The sequence below is a fragment of the Prunus persica genome, chromosome G1, assembly GCF_000346465.2.
Source record: "Prunus persica cultivar Lovell chromosome G1, Prunus_persica_NCBIv2, whole genome shotgun sequence".
Taxonomy (NCBI): domain Eukaryota; kingdom Viridiplantae; phylum Streptophyta; class Magnoliopsida; order Rosales; family Rosaceae; genus Prunus; species Prunus persica.
In genome coordinates, this window is record NC_034009.1 from 35,520,937 (window position 1) to 35,540,325 (window position 19,389).

At 36.6% G+C, this 19,389-nt stretch overlaps 2 protein-coding genes across 3 annotated transcripts; one reads left to right on the plus strand and one right to left on the minus strand.

Moving 5' to 3' along the window:
• Nucleotides 1,554–3,131, plus strand: LOC18789146 (uncharacterized protein DDB_G0271670). Its single transcript, XM_007226381.2, has 2 exons — nt 1,554–2,043; nt 2,369–3,131. Exons 1-2 carry the CDS (start codon nt 1,775–1,777, stop codon nt 2,832–2,834), a joined length of 735 nt encoding a protein of 244 aa, XP_007226443.2. The 5' UTR covers nt 1,554–1,774; the 3' UTR covers nt 2,835–3,131.
• LOC18792791 (myosin-15) lies at nt 3,298–18,827 on the minus strand. 2 transcript variants are annotated; one of them, XM_020561637.1, is made up of 38 exons: nt 18,104–18,813; nt 17,857–18,003; nt 16,997–17,142; nt 16,734–16,890; nt 16,326–16,384; nt 15,419–15,575; nt 14,996–15,145; nt 14,767–14,903; nt 14,272–14,418; nt 14,071–14,172; nt 13,577–13,634; nt 13,387–13,488; nt 12,953–12,990; nt 12,732–12,858; nt 12,470–12,643; nt 12,203–12,334; nt 11,644–11,753; nt 11,302–11,362; nt 10,961–11,138; nt 10,625–10,830; nt 9,737–9,856; nt 9,549–9,647; nt 8,818–9,039; nt 8,308–8,447; nt 8,024–8,135; nt 7,856–7,903; nt 7,654–7,743; nt 7,352–7,522; nt 6,949–7,092; nt 6,081–6,257; nt 5,391–5,528; nt 5,041–5,111; nt 4,847–4,946; nt 4,706–4,762; nt 4,560–4,616; nt 4,363–4,443; nt 4,193–4,275; nt 3,298–3,928 (listed from the first exon to the last, which is right to left on the minus strand). In XM_020561637.1, exons 1-38 carry the CDS (start codon nt 18,221–18,223, stop codon nt 3,805–3,807), a joined length of 4,542 nt encoding a protein of 1,513 aa, XP_020417226.1. In that variant the 5' UTR covers nt 18,224–18,813; the 3' UTR covers nt 3,298–3,804. The 2 variants fall into 2 exon arrangements, 1 of the variants encoding a protein (XP_020417226.1); XR_002271142.1 differs by lacking the exons at nt 3,298–3,928; nt 4,193–4,275; nt 4,363–4,443; ... (2 more) ...; nt 4,847–4,946; nt 5,041–5,111 and having other exon boundaries at nt 5,423–5,528; nt 6,081–6,220; nt 18,104–18,827.

The window sequence follows — 19,389 nt, forward strand, 5'->3', positions numbered from 1 at the left end:
ATAACGGAAATAAATAAGTTTTTCTCCACTCAAGCTCACCTTCTTGTGAAAGAGCTGCCAGAGTCCTTAGCCAAAGACTCCCCTCCTAAAATGATGCCCAAATAAGTAATGTCGTCATTTCAACTAATATATTCTCTCCCACAAATTAAAAAGAAAAAAGATTAATTTCTGATCCTTGGATTATCACATTGCCACGTGTTTGCCGACCTTTTATTATCTTAATTAGGTTGAAGATGGTAATGCTAAATCAGATGTTGAAGAAATCAGAGATCCAAATTCGTACGAGTACAAATTAATTAAACGAAAATTAAAAATGTTAGAATGAAGTTGTCAAAGCTTGAAAACAAAGATCTTATCCGAATTGGTCCCGAAAGTGGGTGAGTGGTGGTGGGGTCCCACTCCTACTCATTATGGATAAGCCTCACCGGACTCGCGACTCACGAGGAGGAAAAACAGGACAGGACCAATCACTTTCCATATTGCCACGTCATCCACCTAACATTAAAGTTTCTCCCTCCCTCCCTCCCGAGGACCGACAAGATTCTTCAACGTGGAAGCTTCTAGAAACGCCACGTGGTGTGGCCAGCACAAACTATGGGCCGCTCGGGCAGGTATTATCGGATGCGCCTCCAGGTTTCTGATTCCCACAGGGAGGCGGACTTGCATTTTGATCCGCTGTGTGTATTCTATCCTTATCTTCAGTGGTCTTAAATCTCAGCCTATGAAAATAACGTTAGCACATTGGATCTTCACGGTGGATCCATTTCTTAATTAATAAGTCACGACTCACACCCATGGCCAAACAACAAAAACTAATAAGACACACCAACTATTAAGTTTTATCAATCGAAAAATAATATTTATCATATCACGATATTGACAATTCATATCTTTTTTTAGTGGTAAATAAAGGTGTAGAAATGTGTTAGGTTAGTTAACTGAGTATAAGTGAGTTATGCCCTTTTTAACCAATGCTACACTTACTATATTTTTATTCAATATTTTTATTGTAGCGTGTCCATATTATATGTCACATCAATTAAATTAATGAAGCATATTTTAATAAATAAAAAAATATGTGACAATCACATTAATTAATTAATGTGGTATGTACATAGCAACTGCCGCATCATGTGGTATAAAATTATGATATAAAAATGTGGTAAGACTAACATTATTCTTTTAACCTAGTTTCTAAACAATTTAAATTGCTTCCATGTCCTTGATAAAAGGGTTAGATGAGATCAAAATTTTCATAGATCTCAAGCTGGAAAATGGTAAATTACACAGAGAAATAGAATAGACAATCAATTTATTTATATAAATGACCATTATCAATCAATCACTTGGGTGAGTAGCAGGAGAGAAGGGTGGGTAACATTGTGAGTAGTATAGGATGCGTAGCAGGTGATGATAGCTCATTATACAAAGATTGCAAGTTTCATCCAGTTGGTACGGCAAGAGGATAAGGCCTAACTCTTCGCTGGCTGTGCAGTGCCATCATTATTTTTCTATTTTTTTAATTAAGGCCATTATCCGATCTAATCCAATACAAATCCCCTAAAGCTATAAATAGAAATAATTAGATGGATCGACAAAATAAATAAAGATAAGTACTATGTGTCTCTCTGCCAAATCTAGGTGCTCTCTGGATAACAACAATTTCAACATCTTCTAGCGAGTATCGATCCATCCGTCTTCATCTCCATTGAAACATTCTTCACCTTCGCCACGAAGACGACGACGTTTACAGCTTCGGTTACAGTACGCATTCATGTCGATCGCATTGGATAGTAGTAGTACCAGGATCGACATCGCGCCCTCGTCTGGGTTGGTCGCATGTGGGTTGCTCTTCGATTCGCCGGAAACTTGCCGGACAGTCCCCGCCGGCGAGGCTGCGGTTTCTTCGACGACGTCGTCGTCGATCGGGAATAACAGCGATGATGAGTCTGGGAGCGATGACGGCGAGAATGATGAGGCTCAAAGCTCGTATAAAGGTCCTTTGGATATGATGAATGCGTTGGAGGAGGTTTTACCTATGAGGTTAGCAGCAGTTCAACTAGATTCATTTAATTTCTTATCTGCAATTTTGTTTTAGTTTTTTTTAATCGTTTTGCTTTTGGGTTTTCTCTAAATCTTAGGAAAGAAAACGATTCATTACACAAAATTACAACTTTATTAATCAGTTTATACGTTTGTCTTGATTGGTTAAATCAAAAAGTCAAATTAGTGTCGTTTTAGAGGATGTTTCTAATTTGGGTTCGTCGTAAATTGTAATTGTTTGCGTAATGTGAGCTAGTTTTTTTTTTTTTTTTTGTTTTGTTTGATCTGGGCGTTTTGACTGATGAGAAATGGGTTTTTGATGCAGGAGAGGGATCTCAAAATTCTATAACTACAAATCCAAGTCCTTCACGAGTCTGGCAGAGGCTTCATCTTCTTCCAACATCAAAGACCTTGCAAAACCGGACAATGCATATACCAGAAAACGCAGGAACCTACTGGCCTCCAACAACATGTTGGAGAAGAACCGAAGCTTTCCACTGAGAAGCAATGGGGGTGGGATTTCAAAGAGACCCATCTCAACAAGTCGAAGCACATTGGCTTTGGCTGTTAAATTGAGCAGCTGCTCTGAAACCAGTACCAGTAGTACAAGTGAGGATTCGAATTCGAGCTCAACTTCGATGTCACCGCGGGCTCTTCCGCCCTATCATCCAGTGGGAAATTCCGCAGCTTGGAGGTCATATTCCTTGGCTGATTTGCAAGAATGTGCCACTTCTGCTGCAACTGTGAATGCTTCTCGTTTTTCTACTACGAAACCAAATATGCAACACTAACTTGAGTTTTCCGCCAATCTTCTTGCCTACATCGAGCAGAGTTTGCTTGCATGGTGTTGTCGGGAAATGGTTTTATTTGTCTAATCTTCATTGAAAGTGTAAGGTAGAACTTTGAAATCTGATGTTTTTTTGTACATACTTTTTAACGAGTAAAAAAGCCCAAATTGCAGTCCACGGGTATTGTTATATGAATGTTTCTGAAGATCCGAGTCTTAGAGGAACTCTGATAGAAGATTGTGGTGAATTTTTGACGAACCGCACACAAACAAAAATAGATTTGTGAAGATTAATGGATAATGGTTAAGTTTCCTAATCGCAAAGACTATGACCCATATACTATACAGATCAAAAACCGTAACCCCGCACAGATCATGGAATAGTTTAATCAAAATAGACATCTTACAATATGCATATTTACACGAATTCTGTATTGGTTATTTTAAATTAAAATAAAATAAAAAAATTGACAGTAATAGTTGTGATATATTATTGTTTGGCATAAAATTGAAAAAAGAAGCCAGAATTGGGCAAATTCCTCGATCCTCCTTTAAAATGTGCAACAAAAATTACAGAAACATTGTGATACAACATAAACATGATGATTTCAAAGGTGCAACGTGTCACCCTAGAAGCTAAGCTTAACCAATTGCTCCTCCAAAAAAAGAAAAAAAGAAAAAAAAAAGGGTGATGTAGTCTAATTACAATAAGATGACCAGCCCTAAACCTGCAAATCACTAAAGGCAAACGAATTCATCAAGCTTGATGAACCCCTGCAACATTGATTAACAAATTTGAGCAATGTAACGAGTCACCAACTTAATATTTAGATGACTACTGCTCAATTTTCTTCTCTGGATGGATAGTAGCCAGAGCTCACTACTAATTTTGAACTTGAAAGCCTACAAAAGACATTACCATTTACATCCATTCGACGTAAGCTTACACGGAAACCCTTTGACATTAGCAGACTTTAATTTTGCGGCCGGACAAGAAACTGCACACAAGAATAAGCAGACAAGAAAGACGGAAGTTCGATATCTGAAGGATCGATTAGAGGAATTGCCTTATCAATATCTTCAGTGGAGAATGGAATGCTGCAATGAGAAGGTGGATATGAGGAACAATATAAAAAAAAACATCTGTAATTCTTGCATGAAAATAAAAATCCAATGAAGTTTCATAATTAAAGCTGATGGGATTGAACTTTGCATGATTAAAAGATTGAAAGCAGCTAAAATTCCAACATTGGAAGCAACTGCATGTAAAACTATGAGCCTAAGATTTAAGAATGGTTGGGGAAAAGCATAAGGTAAACGTATTTCCCTTTCTTATCTTTTATCCTACAAGAAGCAGCTTACCTCAGATCATCATCCAACAAGAATGAATTGGAGGTTAGATTCTGGTTGTCTTTGTTCAGAATCTCCCTCATTTGGGCAACCACCTGGAAAGCAAGATAACGTTCAGAAATTGATAGGGCATCAATCACAGAACTTACGAAACAATAAAGGAACTGAATAAGCAATCATGCCTCATTGGACACACTCTGAGTGCCATATTTGTCATCCCAGTACATAGTACTTATTCGATAGATTTGCCTGACAGTCAATGCCTGTACATTGATGACAATGCCAATGAATTCAGTTTGGAGTTTAAAATGGTTTTCCTGAAGCCAGTAACAGGAAAAAGAGAGAATTGAGGCCAAATAAATATGCAAGAGGATCATACCGGACAAAGATCCTGCCTAATTTCATCCAGAGATTTTTTCCTCTTCTGATGTATTACCTACATCAATTGCACAAATCAGAAAAGGTTCCTCACTTATCATAGCTCATAGATTTTAAACAATCAAAGAAAACAGCTTTAGCTTATACCAGAAAGCCAACAGCTTGTCTAATATAATTTAGCTCGTGCCAAGAGGTTCCTGCATACTACATTGCACAAAGAGTCAGATCAACAGACGTATAAAATTCAATCAAAACAGAAAACACTTCCAACATGACAGTTATACTTGCCTCCTCTCCGGTGTTGACAATCCATTTCTCAAGTTCAGCTAGACCTGATTTCACATATTCACCATTTGAAAATGTGCAACATTCACGTCGCAGCAGCAGACTACCCAGGGCAAGAAAAGGTAGAGTCAATACATAAATCATTACAAATGCTATTTTATTAGCAATGAAAAACTGGAATAGCAATAAATTCTTGCCTGTTGAAAAGTGACATATTGATGAAAGAGAAGACCTGTGTAATTAGCTTGCGAATAAAAAATGAAGGTACCTGAAGAAAGTATAGTGTTTAGGTCAGAAAATAATAGCAAAAGTCAAGAAAAGACATAACAGCGTATTGCACTTCTTAAACACACTCAAGCCTAATTAATTATGGTTTTTCACCCATCAGGGGCACTGCAGAATATTTATTAAGATTCAGTATATCAAACAATCACATGATCTCAGATAGGAAGCTTGGAAATCAATAAATGGGAATTGATACTTCGGGAGTCCCAAGGCCAAAACACTTACAATAACTCATAACAAATCCGAAAAATGTCCCACTTACATGATTTCCACGTAGCCGACTCATAAGGGTATCCAAGAATTTGATTATGTTGTCCCACTGACTCCCAGGTAATTGCTGAGGAGCATTACCAGGTGATCTAGATGACTTTCCAGCATGAACTCGCGCAGCTTTGGGTGCCTTACAAATTGTCATGAATACTTGTAACATGTCATACAAAATAGTATGTAGATCTGACGATCAAACACAAAGGAAACACAGTCGAGTGGCCCAAAGATAACATTTAGCGAGTAAAATCAAACATTAGGCTCCCATGGCCAGCTCAAAGAAAAGGAAAGCTGGAATCCAGGGTCTTTTATTTTATTTTATTTTTGTGAGTGAGTTATGCAACAATCCATCTCCTTCTTTATTCCAACCCCCTTCTATAACTTGGAAGGCAAAAGTACCACCTCAGGTTTGGGTCGTTGCTTGCATAATTGTTCATGGTAGGTAAATAATTGTGATTTGATTCAAAGGAAAATATCAAATGTTAGTCTCTGTTCCCAATGGTATATCATGTGTAGAGCGGAAGAAGATGCAAATCATCTACTTCCTCATTGTCCCACACAATCAGGAAACAACATTGTGGACACTATTCTCAGACCATTTTTCATAATAGGTGACAGATAGCGTGACATTGCACCTATAATTTGAATTAGAATACTTGAACATATCAGACTAAGTAATAGTCACCTGAATGCATGAGCCCAAGAGTGGAGCCAATTCCTTCTTCAAACTGTCACGCATCAAGCCAAAGATCTTTTCTACGCAAGCAGTTAGCTGCTGTTTGAACAATATAGCCGGGTACCTTGCTTCCAGATGTGACATGCCATCTTCATAGCCAATATATTTCAAAGGAGATGTCAGTCCCTGAGAAAGGAAGTGGGGGGGAGGACATTTAATAAATTATAGTGGAATATTGAAAGAAAAGCAAACACCACAAAATATATTGAATTTGCATTTCAATAAAGTTCAAAGGAAATCTAAGTCAAACTTTTTAATATTCCACCATTCCCTAGCCTGTCCTCCCATCCCTCCCTACCACTAAGCCCTCCCCCTCCCCCGACCCTTTTATATGTGCACTTCCCCCAAGCCTTTTCTATGTGCACTTACTCCATTGAAAAACCACCTTTGTCTTTGCTTCTCTTCTATAGAGAGAATGGTAAATTTATTCATTCACTAGGACTGAGAAGGCATCGATTTAAAAAACAAACAATTACAAAATTCTTTGGACCCAAATGGGCCACTCTCCCACAAATTACAGCCTCAAATTAAGAGCCCAAAAAAAAGTCCTGTTAAGTATGATTTTCTAGCCGTTGACTTGTAATGTTGACTGATGACAAGTGATAATAAAATGCAACTTCTAACAAAGAAAATACTCACCAGAATCAAAACTAAATACTAAATGTTACTACGATATTACAAAAGATGACAAAATTTCTACGAAACATCTGATTTTGCAATAAGATAACAAAATCCTGGGATATATAAAAGTCAAATATTTACTAAAGAGATAAAGAGGAAAATACTCAACAAGCCCACACGTGAGTCTACGACTTACTTGCGCAATCCTGATAGCTAAACCAGAAGACCCAGAACGCTGAGTTGCTGTGAAACCATTTGGCCGTAAATTCCTCTGCAAGAGGCATAGAAGCGCTGAGGCATTTGACAGCCAATAGGGCAAGGTTATGTTCTCATCCCCAACCTGAAACAATGGCCAGACTGAACTTTTCAAATATTCAACAATATTATGCAAGGTTGTCTATTCAAAATCTAAAAAATCTTAAAAGATATGTAAATATCCACAATTTATCAGAATAGCTTTTAGAGTTCCACCTAATTTTCCTTTACAAATGTCGCTCTCCACATAATTTATTTCATGTATAGTAAAAACATCAGTTCAAGCCATCAAGGAAAAACAAACTGATAAGGCCAAATAAAATCGATCGGAGAATGTAAATTACCTTTAAAACATCATTTATTCCCTCAATTATATGGTCAAAAATAACTGTACGCTCGGACTCAAAGGCATGCCACTGAAGCAGGCATTTGTATATGATACAAGCAGCCAATGGTTTACTGTCTTTGAAACCCAAATCTTCTTTGACACATCTTGATAGGAATTCATAGTTCTCCTGTACATGTCAAAGCAACATGCTGACCACAATTACATCACCGAATATAATGACAATTACAGCCATTAACAAGATTACAGTGAATTCCAAAATAAAAAGCTAAGGCTAAACAAAACAAAAAGAAACAAAACCTGGTGCCTCTCCACTGCTAACTTTGATCGTCGTGACTCTGACAAGCCATGTGAAAAAGGTGCAATAAGTTTTGTAGGTGTGGGAGACTCCTGCATTAGATATATGGCACAAGAAGAAGAATTAAAAAGATGTTATTTTGTGATGATTAGATGCAAAAATAAATCTTCAAAGAGAGAGAGAGAGAGAGAGATCATGTCTTACAAATGCAGGCTTCTGGTCAGTGAGGGGAACAAGTGCACCAGGGTTTTTCTGTTTCCAATTAAAAAATAATGATCTTAGAAAAAAACCCACAATTCTATATACAAGTTGAAAGACCCAGAGCAAAGCTTGGGGTTAAAAGGCACACCTAGGGTGTATGTAACCATTTACCTCTGTTACTGACTTTTCAAAACCACGCCTATTGCTCTTTGCAGACACACTAAGGGCTTTTTGTCGCATGATATGATTCTCATCCTCTAAAAGTAAGAGTTTCTCCTCAAGGCTGTAATTTAGATACAATATAGTAAGCAAGAATCTATGTATAGAAGTATAACTGGTGCAGGATCTGATAAAAACATATTTAGAGTGAAAAACAATCCAAAATTGATGTCTAAACGTACTTAACAAGACTGAAATAAACACTTGAAAGTGGGTTATGAATGTCTGAGAAACACCTCTTTACGTTCTGCTGTAGCTGGTAGCACTTTTGTTCAAATTCCTGCAACTTCTGAATGGTGTCGGTACTGTCTTTTCGAACCTTGAGAAGTTCGGTCTCTAGAGCTGAGTTCTTCTTATCCAAAGCATCCATAGAACTCTGCATAACAAATACTTCAGCAATTCTTGAAAGGGCACAGCAAATGTCTCCTAACCTCCCCCAAATGTAGAGGAAAAAAACAGAGAAAAGAAATGGAGAAAGGGAAAGCACTCTTCACAGCAAAGACATGCAAGCAAAAATGGAAGGAAAAAAAAAAAGCAAAGCAAAGTTTAAAATGAAAAAAAAAAAAAAAACCAATGAGTCTATACATCACATTATACTATTCAATTAATCAAGTTATGTCTCCAGATATCCTGCCTGGGAGATATTAAAGAATTTCTGAATAGATAAGAATAAGATGCAGAGAACAAAAACCAAAAACACAAAACTAACATAAGAACACAAATTGAATAAACATCACATGACTCACTTTTAAAAATGCATTTTCTCTTCTCAATTCAGCCATTCCAATGAGTTCTCTTTCCAAAGCAGATTTTTCTTTCACTGACAATTCCAATTGATTTTGCAGCACTGCAGTCTTGTTGCACTCATTAATTGTTGCCAACTTTGATGCATCCAACTCAAGGCTCAAGGATTCCAACACTTTTTGAAGTTTTGAAATTTCTACCGACTTAGCTTCTTCGTTAGAAACCTGCATTCCATTGAGTTGCAGTAAGAAAAGGAACTTCTAAGCATCCACATGAGAACAGTATGTTGCTAAAAAGGGAAAGGGTTAACATGCATCTAATAATTTACTCAAAAGTACATAAACAGCTTTATAATGATTTTCTGAGGAAAGATCACAAGTATACAAAACATCATTACAAGTACTGAATGATGTATTAGCATAAAAAATTTGCAAACTAATGACCTATAAAGTTCTTTTATCAAGAGAAAATAGCAAGTGCTCCAGCTGTTTTATGGATCAATGTTAAAACCTTTATTTAGTCCTTGAGCCATAACATTGTCATTTATTGTCAAATTAGCTACAAATTAAAGACTTCGAATATAAGGATTCAAAGTAACAACCTCTACTGACATACATTTGACACAAGCAGAATAACAATAGGAGCCCCCAAGAATAAGTTACCCAATACTTCCAACAGCAATGAATGCATAAACCACCCATCACAAAGTTTAATGCAGAAAAAAAAAAATTACCCGCAATCGTTTCTCAAGATGTAACCGCCATGTGAGGTCCTCTAATTGCTTCTCAAGTTTACTCTTAGCTAAGCGCAAGGCACCAGATTCATTTGCCTCCTGCAAATAGTAAATGAATGAAGAAAAATATAAGGTAACTTGTTATGCATATTGTTACATCAGAAGCAGCTTTACAATAATTCACTCACTTGTTTAAGCCTTCGGAGCTCCCTCCTTGCCAATTTTCGCCTCCAAAGACTCTGTATTGCCACAATAGAAGCTTGGTGATGTTGAAAAGCTGAGCGAACCTTGCACATCCTCCACCGAGCCTAACAAATATATATTATGTCAATACAGAAACAAAGTGGTGAAGATATATCAGGCAGACAACCAACCAGATAATCATTTCATATTAGACAAACATGAATGCATGAAAAGAACCTAACTTCAATATTCCACCAACTAGCTCTTAGTCTACTGGCACTTCTCTTCCCAATAATGGATAAAAATAATAATAATAATCAATGTTCCATCAACACCAGGCAGAAGCATTAAAGATTAAGAGCACAACCAAAAAGATCCCAAGGCTGCAACCTAAAGGTCCAACAGACAAAAAGAAATAAAGAAGAATAAAAAATTAACAAAATTATGGCAACTACATTGCTCATTTTCCACACCCCCAAATTTCTATCACGCGCTTAAAGAATTTCACTACTCTCTCAGATATAATCTGATCAATTTTCACACCCCACAAAGACGGAAGAGCTTGCAGCCCAAAATATGAGTTTGAAGCCAAATCCTCCTCCAAAGAAAAATGCAAACAGTAAATAGTAATAATACTCAATGACTATGGTGACAGAACCCCTCATAACCAAAACAAAACCAGAGCAACAGTTTCTTATGTTTTCCTCAAAGATAAAGTGGGAGTGGACTATGGAACGCATAACCACAGTTTTTATCTCTACACTCAATGAAGACATCAACTCTCCAACTAAATTCCAAAAAGACCCTTTTGTTTCCACAAAGGATCAGCACCCCGGCTGGATGCTTTCACACTGCAAATTATAACACAGGAAAAGTCTATGAATTAAGTTTACCTGGATGAAAGTGGCAGCTTTATGTTTCTTTCCATGCAAAAATCTTTGCCGAATTGAGAAACCACGAATATTGGACTGTATGACAGTGGCAGCTGAATATAATTCCATATAAGCTTCTTTTAATAGCCACCTTCGGACATGTTTCTGTATAAGAATAGCAGCCGCTGCCTCCCGTTTTACAGCATACAGCACTCGAGCAAGGCATCCTTCAGGCATAATAACCATCAAACGTTAAAACGAAAAAGAAAAAAAAAACTATATATAAAGGATCTCAAGATGATGTTAGTAAATATAATAATTTGCATTTCTGATGAAAGTCTGGCAGAAACAGTTGACCTCTACAAAAAGCTTGGAGTCCCAATGCAGCAGCCCGAGTGGAAACAAAATCTCTGCGAGCAACAAACGTTCGCAATTGACGTTGAATGCGCTTCGCAGCATTGTCCAAAACATCAGTCCGTCGGGAGTCCAAAACACCAATTTGACCAGCCCTAAGAAACACTTTGGTCCTACCCAACTTCAAAGAAAGAACAACCTTGTCAATTATTTAATACATGTGTGCATTTCCGAACATAAACGCATGTGTGCAGACACACCACCCACAACACTTACAAACTTAAAAGCATGCTGAGCAATAATATTATGAGAATAACCTTAAAACAAGAACATAGAACACATACCTGAAAATTCTCAAGCTTTAACTTTTTCAGAATTTTCTCAGTTGTAGCTTTTTCATCATAGCTACATAGACATAATGAATAAACAAAGTCAAAGGTAATAGTTAGCACAAGAAAGGAAAGGCTCGAAAATAAAAACATTAAGTGAATAAAACAAAACAGAACATAGAATCTTTTACTATTGCTTACAAACTAACAGCCAGCTTAATACTTTATAACACTAGCTTGCAACAGAATAAAACGCAAAGCAAACATTCATCAAATGTGCTAAAGATAACCAGAAAATATTCTAACACTTAATAGGCAGAGCAGAAATTTCAAGATTCAGAACTGTGAATAACCCACCTTCCATACATAAATTCAGGAGTTAATAATCCAAAGCGATCTACAAACTCTGAGTAAGTTCTCCGAGTTGGATAACCTGCCAGACTTATCCGAACAGCCTCTAGAACACCCTAAGCCAAATAAGAGAATCATTAGAGTAAACAACGTTATCAATTTGACATCAATAAGAAACACTACGCAATATGGGCGAGTGCAGAAACCTGCACATGCATGCAGTACAGTGGTTGGGTTTGGGTATGTGCTATGCTGCATGGATATGGATTTGTGATACAATAAAACTCCAATATCGATGGTACAAATAGCCCTCCAATAACCATGTTACAAACATGATGAGAAAATAATATAAGTACACATATGAATTTATTTTCCTTTTAATTATTTTTGTTTTGTTTTGTTTTCATATTAGCTCTTATTACATTTAAATATCATTCAAACCCCCTTCTCAAAAAAAAAAAAAAAAAAATGTCTTTAGACCTAATGAAAGAAGCCAATCCTTGTCTTTCTATGTATGATCCCAGATAGAACATAAAAGAAACATAAAAATTTGGATCACACTGACCCCGCAGCGCAATTGGTGTAAGATACTCGGATTCTCAAATTTTTGAGGTCGATTCAATGAGTTTGGCTTAACACATCGTATATAATGAGGCTCAGTTGAGTTGAGGGTTTCCATCAGCGCTTGAAGTTGTTGCTAGAATCACCAAAAGAGAGGGAAGGGAGAATTAGCAAAATGAAGACTGGTAAACAACTTCTGTATTCTTTTAAGCAGATGCATCCAATCAACATCATATGATCACATCAAAGAATGGACAAAGACTAAATATACCTTAAATCTAGTAGCCACAGAAGAAAATTTGTAGGATGATCTTGAAGATTCCTCAGGCAGTGAACAGAAAAGACCAGCAACAAAAGGGCATTTGGAAGAAGACAACAGATTGCAATGTTCTACCACAACATAATCACGGTTTTTATCCAAAAAGGTATCTGTGTGATAAGTAACCTGAAGAAGTAGTGAATCAGTGAACTATAATTAAAATCATTTGGATCACAAGATATTGCACACAAATATATTGTGGCATATAATATACCTTTCCAGCATAATGGGACATGGTAAAATCAGTCTCTGAAAATTTTGCCTTTTCCAACCTTGGGTGGGCCCGGAAAAGCTGAAACAACCTGGTTGAAAAACTTTGATGTGTTGATTTTGGGAACATGCTGCAAAAATAAGAAAATCAGGATAAGGATAAAATTCAAGAAAACACTATATAGAGTAACACGCACCAAATTATAGTGAAGAACTCAATTATACCAAGCTTCATCCAAGAGAGCAATTATCCCAACAGGTTTCTGCAAATCAATGTATGAGAACATAAGGTCCACGCCTAACAGACTCTCAAGGCATATAAAAACACAAAACCTATAATGGGAGGCAGAACAATGATTAAAAAAAAATCAAATAATAAAGAAAAAAAGTTACTTTCAGTTTTTGTCAAACAATAAAGCCACTAAAAAACAGACCACAAATGCCCTAAATACATATTTCCTATGAGCAGAGTGGCAGGTTCCGTCATATATCATTAACTCAGAAAATATTCACAACTTCACAACCAGACATTCCATAGCAAGTAATATGATTAGAAATTTAGAACCACTCCTTGGATATGTCAAGTGCACACTACTAACAAACCAGAATCAACAAAGACCATTTCCAAAAAAATATTTGAGAGACAGAATGAGCAAAACCTTCTCAATCAAATCTAGAACATCTTGGTTGTCTATGAATTCAATGTAGCTCCAATCAATTTCCTCTTTGCTATACTCCTCCTGCTCCATCTTGAACACATGCTGGAATAAGTGGGAACGAAGTTACAATACAATAGTTATAATAGCATAAGATCATAGCATATAAATTTCACAAAACATTGGCACACACCTCATTAAAATGTTGCTGCAGCTTCTCATTTGCAAAATTAATGCAAAACTGCTCAAAACTGTGGAACAGAATATCCTATTTAATCAAAGGAACAATGGAGAATTGGAAGGAAACTTAATTCTAATAAGAGACAAGAATTAATTATACAACAAAGATGATACAGGATGAAGGAATGAAATTAAAGTCCAAAGAATATGACCAACACCAGTTAAGAGATCAGCAAGGATGTCAAAAGTGCAAATACCTTCTGAATCAAGTACATGGGCAAACAATAATGCAATGCAAAATCACATGATGCTACATAGACACTTTATCAGAGGAAAAGGTTATGTATAACGGGTTTATAGACCTGCTGGACACGTCAAGCAAGTTCAGACCACCATGACAATTTACTATACAAATTTCCATGGCACTAAATAATATTCCAATGCCAAATTACAAACTCATAGCATTAACATAAATAAAATTCAGATAGAAATGGGTAACGATCTCACCTATTGTCTTTAAAGCATTCAAAACCATAAATGTCCAAAACTCCTATCTGTATTTGGGAATTCAAGTCTTGCCCAACAGTAGTATTAATCTTGTCAACAAGCCTGTGAAAAAAATCAGAACACAAGAATGATGAAGAAGAAGATTGTCCCAGAAAAGTTGAAAGAATGAAGTTCCGGACGGGGAGGATATTGAAAGCATACCAGTCAAACAACCGCGCATAAACAGTCTTTGCCAATGCATCTCTACTAGATACAGCAGCATTACAGTCGAGAGCTTTAATAATAATTCCTTCACGAGTTTGGATTGTACGAGTACACAGTGTTGCCAACAAGAGGTTCATGTCACACCTGATTCATAAAGCAACTTAGTGAAATTATCAAAAGCCAAATGCATCTACGATACATTTTGGGTAGCAACTCTCTCTAGCATGCTCCAATTACAAAATCTAACAGAGTGATTAAGTTACACTACTAATCAATATTCCAGGAGAAACTCCACAAAACTGTCTCGTCAAAATATTGGATTGCACTAAATGTTGCATCAAGATATTCCGTGAGTAAATTACAAAGAAAAATCTCTATATACTCATAAATTCTTAACAAGAAGACAATAGGAAAATAAATTAACACTTCAGTCTGTTCAAAGTTGGTTAAGAAAAGATAAGAGTTCAAGTTTAAGCTATATAATTCACCTACATGAAAAGATTAGCAGCCATCTGCATATGAAAGCTAGATTTCTGGTCCTTTAGAACTGAAGAGTCATGCTCTTTCCCAGGAGAAAATTCAATGTTTCCCAAATGCAGAATCGCAGCCAGGGTGCGAAATATCGCTTCCTAATCATTGGGTACAAGGTAGAAAAGTGATTCTCAGAAACATCCAAGTATTCATCTGTGAAGAATCATTCTCTTGGATTAAGTTTTAAAACCTGATCTTCGTGGCTGATGCCGACAATGTCCATTGCTGTTCTTGTCTTCATATACTCTTCTGCATTGCTCACTCCATCCAGTTCATATACCTTACTTTGATTTAGGTAATGGAAGTGGCTTGGGTGTCCTAACTTGTACTTCTCTGCATCCTAGACTTATGGAGACATCCAGGAAACAATATCCATAAGCTTGAATAGAGTACACGGGTTGAGGGTCATAGTAAACCATAGATACACAGAAATGAGCTCAAACACACACAACTTGAAAACAGCTTGGGATGCACAAGGAGCATATCTGTAAAAGTACTAATTGATGCATGCATGTACACATCCACTCAATGACAAACGCATACATGACTATAGATACTTAGTTATTTACAATGATAACCATGTGATAAATCCATTGAAGCACAGAGACAGTACCTTTCCAGATGCACACAATTGATAAAAACAGTGATAATTCCTCTCAGGATCTGTTATCTGAACAACACGAGATCTTTCCAATAGGTAAGTTCTAATTGCAGCTCCAGATATTCTACCACTTGCATCAAACTGGATCTCAACAAACTTTCCGAAACGACTGCCTCATAGAAGCATGAAAATGGAAGCAAAATTATTTTTAGTTCGGAGATACTACTACTGAATCATCAAACTGATAATATACATGATTTTAAACGATAATGCATGAACAACTAAACATCGTAGTAAATGATATGCTATTAAACTGATGAGTGAATATAATAAATATATACCCAAATGGTCATTCAATGCAATAAACGACAAGTTCATTAATGACATCATTACCTATTAAAAAGGGCAGAAAAAGTTTTTGGTAATGATATTCTATATCCTCTCCTACGTCCAACTATTATTACCCACCTCAAGGCATTTACTCCACAATATGTAAATGTCTCCGGTTCTTTTCATTAACCACACCCTGTACTCTCTCTGTCTGATCTCAACCAACCAGCATCAATTTTACCCCATGGTCATGCATGTGCCTCAAAAGTGATTATAATAGAATTCTTAATATTAAAAATATAAAATAAAATAAAAAGGTCAACATCCAATTTTTTTAGATCATGACCTAGCCACTGCCACCCCTAATGGAATTGCACCATGGTCATGCATGTGCCTCAAAAGTGATTACAATAGAATTCTTAATATTAAAAATATAAAATAAAATAAAAAGGTCAACATCCAATTTTTTTTAGATCATGACCTAGCCACTGCCACCCCTAATGGAATTGCACCAAAAAGCGAAAGAATTTCAAGTTCCTACATAATCAAATTAGCGACATTTTGGGAGAAGAATAAGCATATAGCACACCTTGAATTGTCATTTCTAACAGTCCTTGCATTACCAAATGCCTCCAAAAGCGGATTTGACTGCATCACGCACAAAAAAGAATCAGTGACACATTAATGGCAACAAGATAAAATAATAATAATAATAAAAGGTCCTAACAAAAACATAGAACACAGAGTTGACCAATCTTCTCAATAGAAATAATGAAGATCAACTGCTTTTCTCAAGTTTTGGACCGCACTGAAGACTGAATGGTCAAAAAGAAGAAAATAAATTCACCTCAACCTACCTTCTTTGCTGCCAAAATTTAGTGGCAAAAATGAAAAACATTTATCCACAACAGATTGAAAATTAATGCCTACTTTTATTCAAAGTTTTAAATAGTTGGGAAATAAGAACTAGATTGTTTGAATCAAGGTTCACTCTTACTTCAAGAACTTGCTGCTCAACAGTTCTCTCGTCACCAGCAGCTCGGCCTCCTACATAAGTAAGATACTGCATAATCAGTTTCGTCGTCTCAGTTTTCCCAGCTCCACTTTCCCCACTGACCAGTATTGATTGGCTTTGACCATCATTCATCATTGCTCTGGATTACAAAATCAAGAGAAGCTAAGTTGAGCCATTAAATGGAATAGCAACAAACAACAGAGGTCAAGACTCAAATTCCATCTAAGCACATAGAGTTGACACACCTATAAGATGCATCAGCCACAGCAAAAACATGGGGGCTTAGCTCGCCAAATGGGGCTCCCTTATACTGCTCCATCATGTGGACATTGTATAGATGGGGAAGCTTTGTGAATGGGTTAACTGCAATCAAAATGCTCCCTGTATATGTCTACCAAAGACAAAAGAAAACAATTTACATTGGGGTCACTGCTATTCCAAAAAGAAGATTGCATAAACCCATCTCAGTAAAATGAAATAAATTAAAAAAAGGAAAAGTTTTATTGTATCTCATATAAAACAATGAACATTGCATATATGGCATTTTCGACATTGATTTATTGTAATCTGAACTCAAAAAAAAAAAGAAATCGAACAAGGCATGTGAATTACCCAAGTCCATTAGACAATCAATACGAGCACTTTCCTATACATTTAATAGCGGTCAATTTAAGTCAACTCAACTCAAAGGTTGTAGTAAAGCATTTATTTTGATTGTCTTTAACATTTCCAGAATAAGTCAACTCGCCTAAACCCTAAACTTATCGACTGCTTAGCCATATCGGGGTTAAGGTAAATCCAGTAGCTCGCCAAGTGTAAGCCATCAATGAGACAATTAATAGTTGATTTGGAAAATTCTGTAAGCATCCAAATCCCTTAAGCATCTTAAAGACGATCACAAGAGTAGCATATCATCATCAATCCATGATGACATGGCATAATGTGGCACTTATTCCATAAGATTCGGAACTCCGCCAAGTGGGAAGCCCAGAAACCATAAGTTAGTCCACAGTTAACTACAATCCACAATCAAATTAAGAAAGCCCTTTCATTAAACTAACAATAGCACTCCATTTATTCCGCTTATACGGAAAAATCCACTCACATATATATCATTGAGAGCATATCTCCTTTGAAGATTATAGAGCACTCCCGGTTCATTCAAATACGTCAATTTAGTCATGTCGTCCACTCCCCCATGCTCATCCTCATCCGCATCCCTCGGAAATAGCTTCTCGGCCGAAGCCAAAACCTACACAGTCAAACCCCACAATTACACACAAATCACGCAAAATTCAAACACGCTAATCAGTAATTGCAAACAAAATACAAGGCCAAGAGTTTCATTTCACCTTCTTTCCCGAAGCATTAATCACTTGGACTTGTTTGCCTCTGCAGTCGGCGACTTCAGCTGGGGCCCAAGCCAAATCTCTGTCCTCGACCCAAACCTTGGAGCCCCTACGAAGACTCATCTCGGGCTCCGGAGGAAGATTGAGCTAGTGACGAGAAACCAGAAACCCTAGAATTCGGTTGAAGACGCCAAGTGGTGGAAGAGCGGAAATCGAGAGACGCTCAGAACAGAGAAGGACAAAATAGAAAGAGTGAGAGAGAGGTTTAGGTGAAAATTTTGGGTTCCCGCCCTAACAAGTGTAGACTATGAGTCCAAAATGGCGAAACCCGAGAGTTTATATATCGTATTCGACACGTCACCCACAAATGACATGACTGTGCTCGATGAGAGAGAGAGAGAGAGAGAGGAGCTCGCAGTTTTTCTTTTTTTTAATGGCGGTTTTAATTTTTGTTTGGGCAGCGACCACACGGCAAATGCACTTTTAAGTAAGGTACAATTGGGCGCGCTGACTTGAAACTTACCCCCCCTACATTACAGTGAGCCTTACGAAATTTCCGTTTTTCTTTTTTTTTTTTTGATTTTTTCGAATCTTTTAAATTCGTTTTCATGAAATATGTTTTTTGAATTTGTAACGGACAGATTCTCTTTGTCTGCTGTCTTGGACTTGCTAACGACGTATATTTATTTATTTAGTAGACTAGCATATATTTCCCTTTCAAAATGAAAAAATTACAATTACAATTGGGCTAACAAAACTAGGATCGAATAAAACAAATTAGATGATGGGCCTCAAGTGGACGGTATTTACCAAAACAGACCTCAAGGATCACATGTAGATGATGGGCCTTAAATGGCCCAAAAACGTCCATCATTAATGTGCGCATGTGATTTTTTCTTCATTTTTTATTTTTTGCCAATATCATTAGAGTATTCACAATCATGCTCTCTATTTTTTAGTTAAATTTTAGCTAAAAAAATATCAAATTTATTTTATGAGCTCTCTATAAAATTTAAATTTCAATCGTGCTCTCTAGTTTAGAAAGTCATAAATGCTATAACTATTTTTTGATTTGTCCATCTCTATTAAAAAATAAAATAAAAAATAGTTAGCATTAAATAAAAGTTTGAAATACTCATTAAATAAAGCAGCATTAAATTATAGGGAGTCATTAAGAGTCCTTTCTCTCTCCTCAGATTTAGAAGCTCCTAGAGGTCTTCCTATTTTAGGAGGTGTATAAGGAGCATGATTGGAGTTGTATTTTTACAATTCCTCCCTAAAATTTGTCT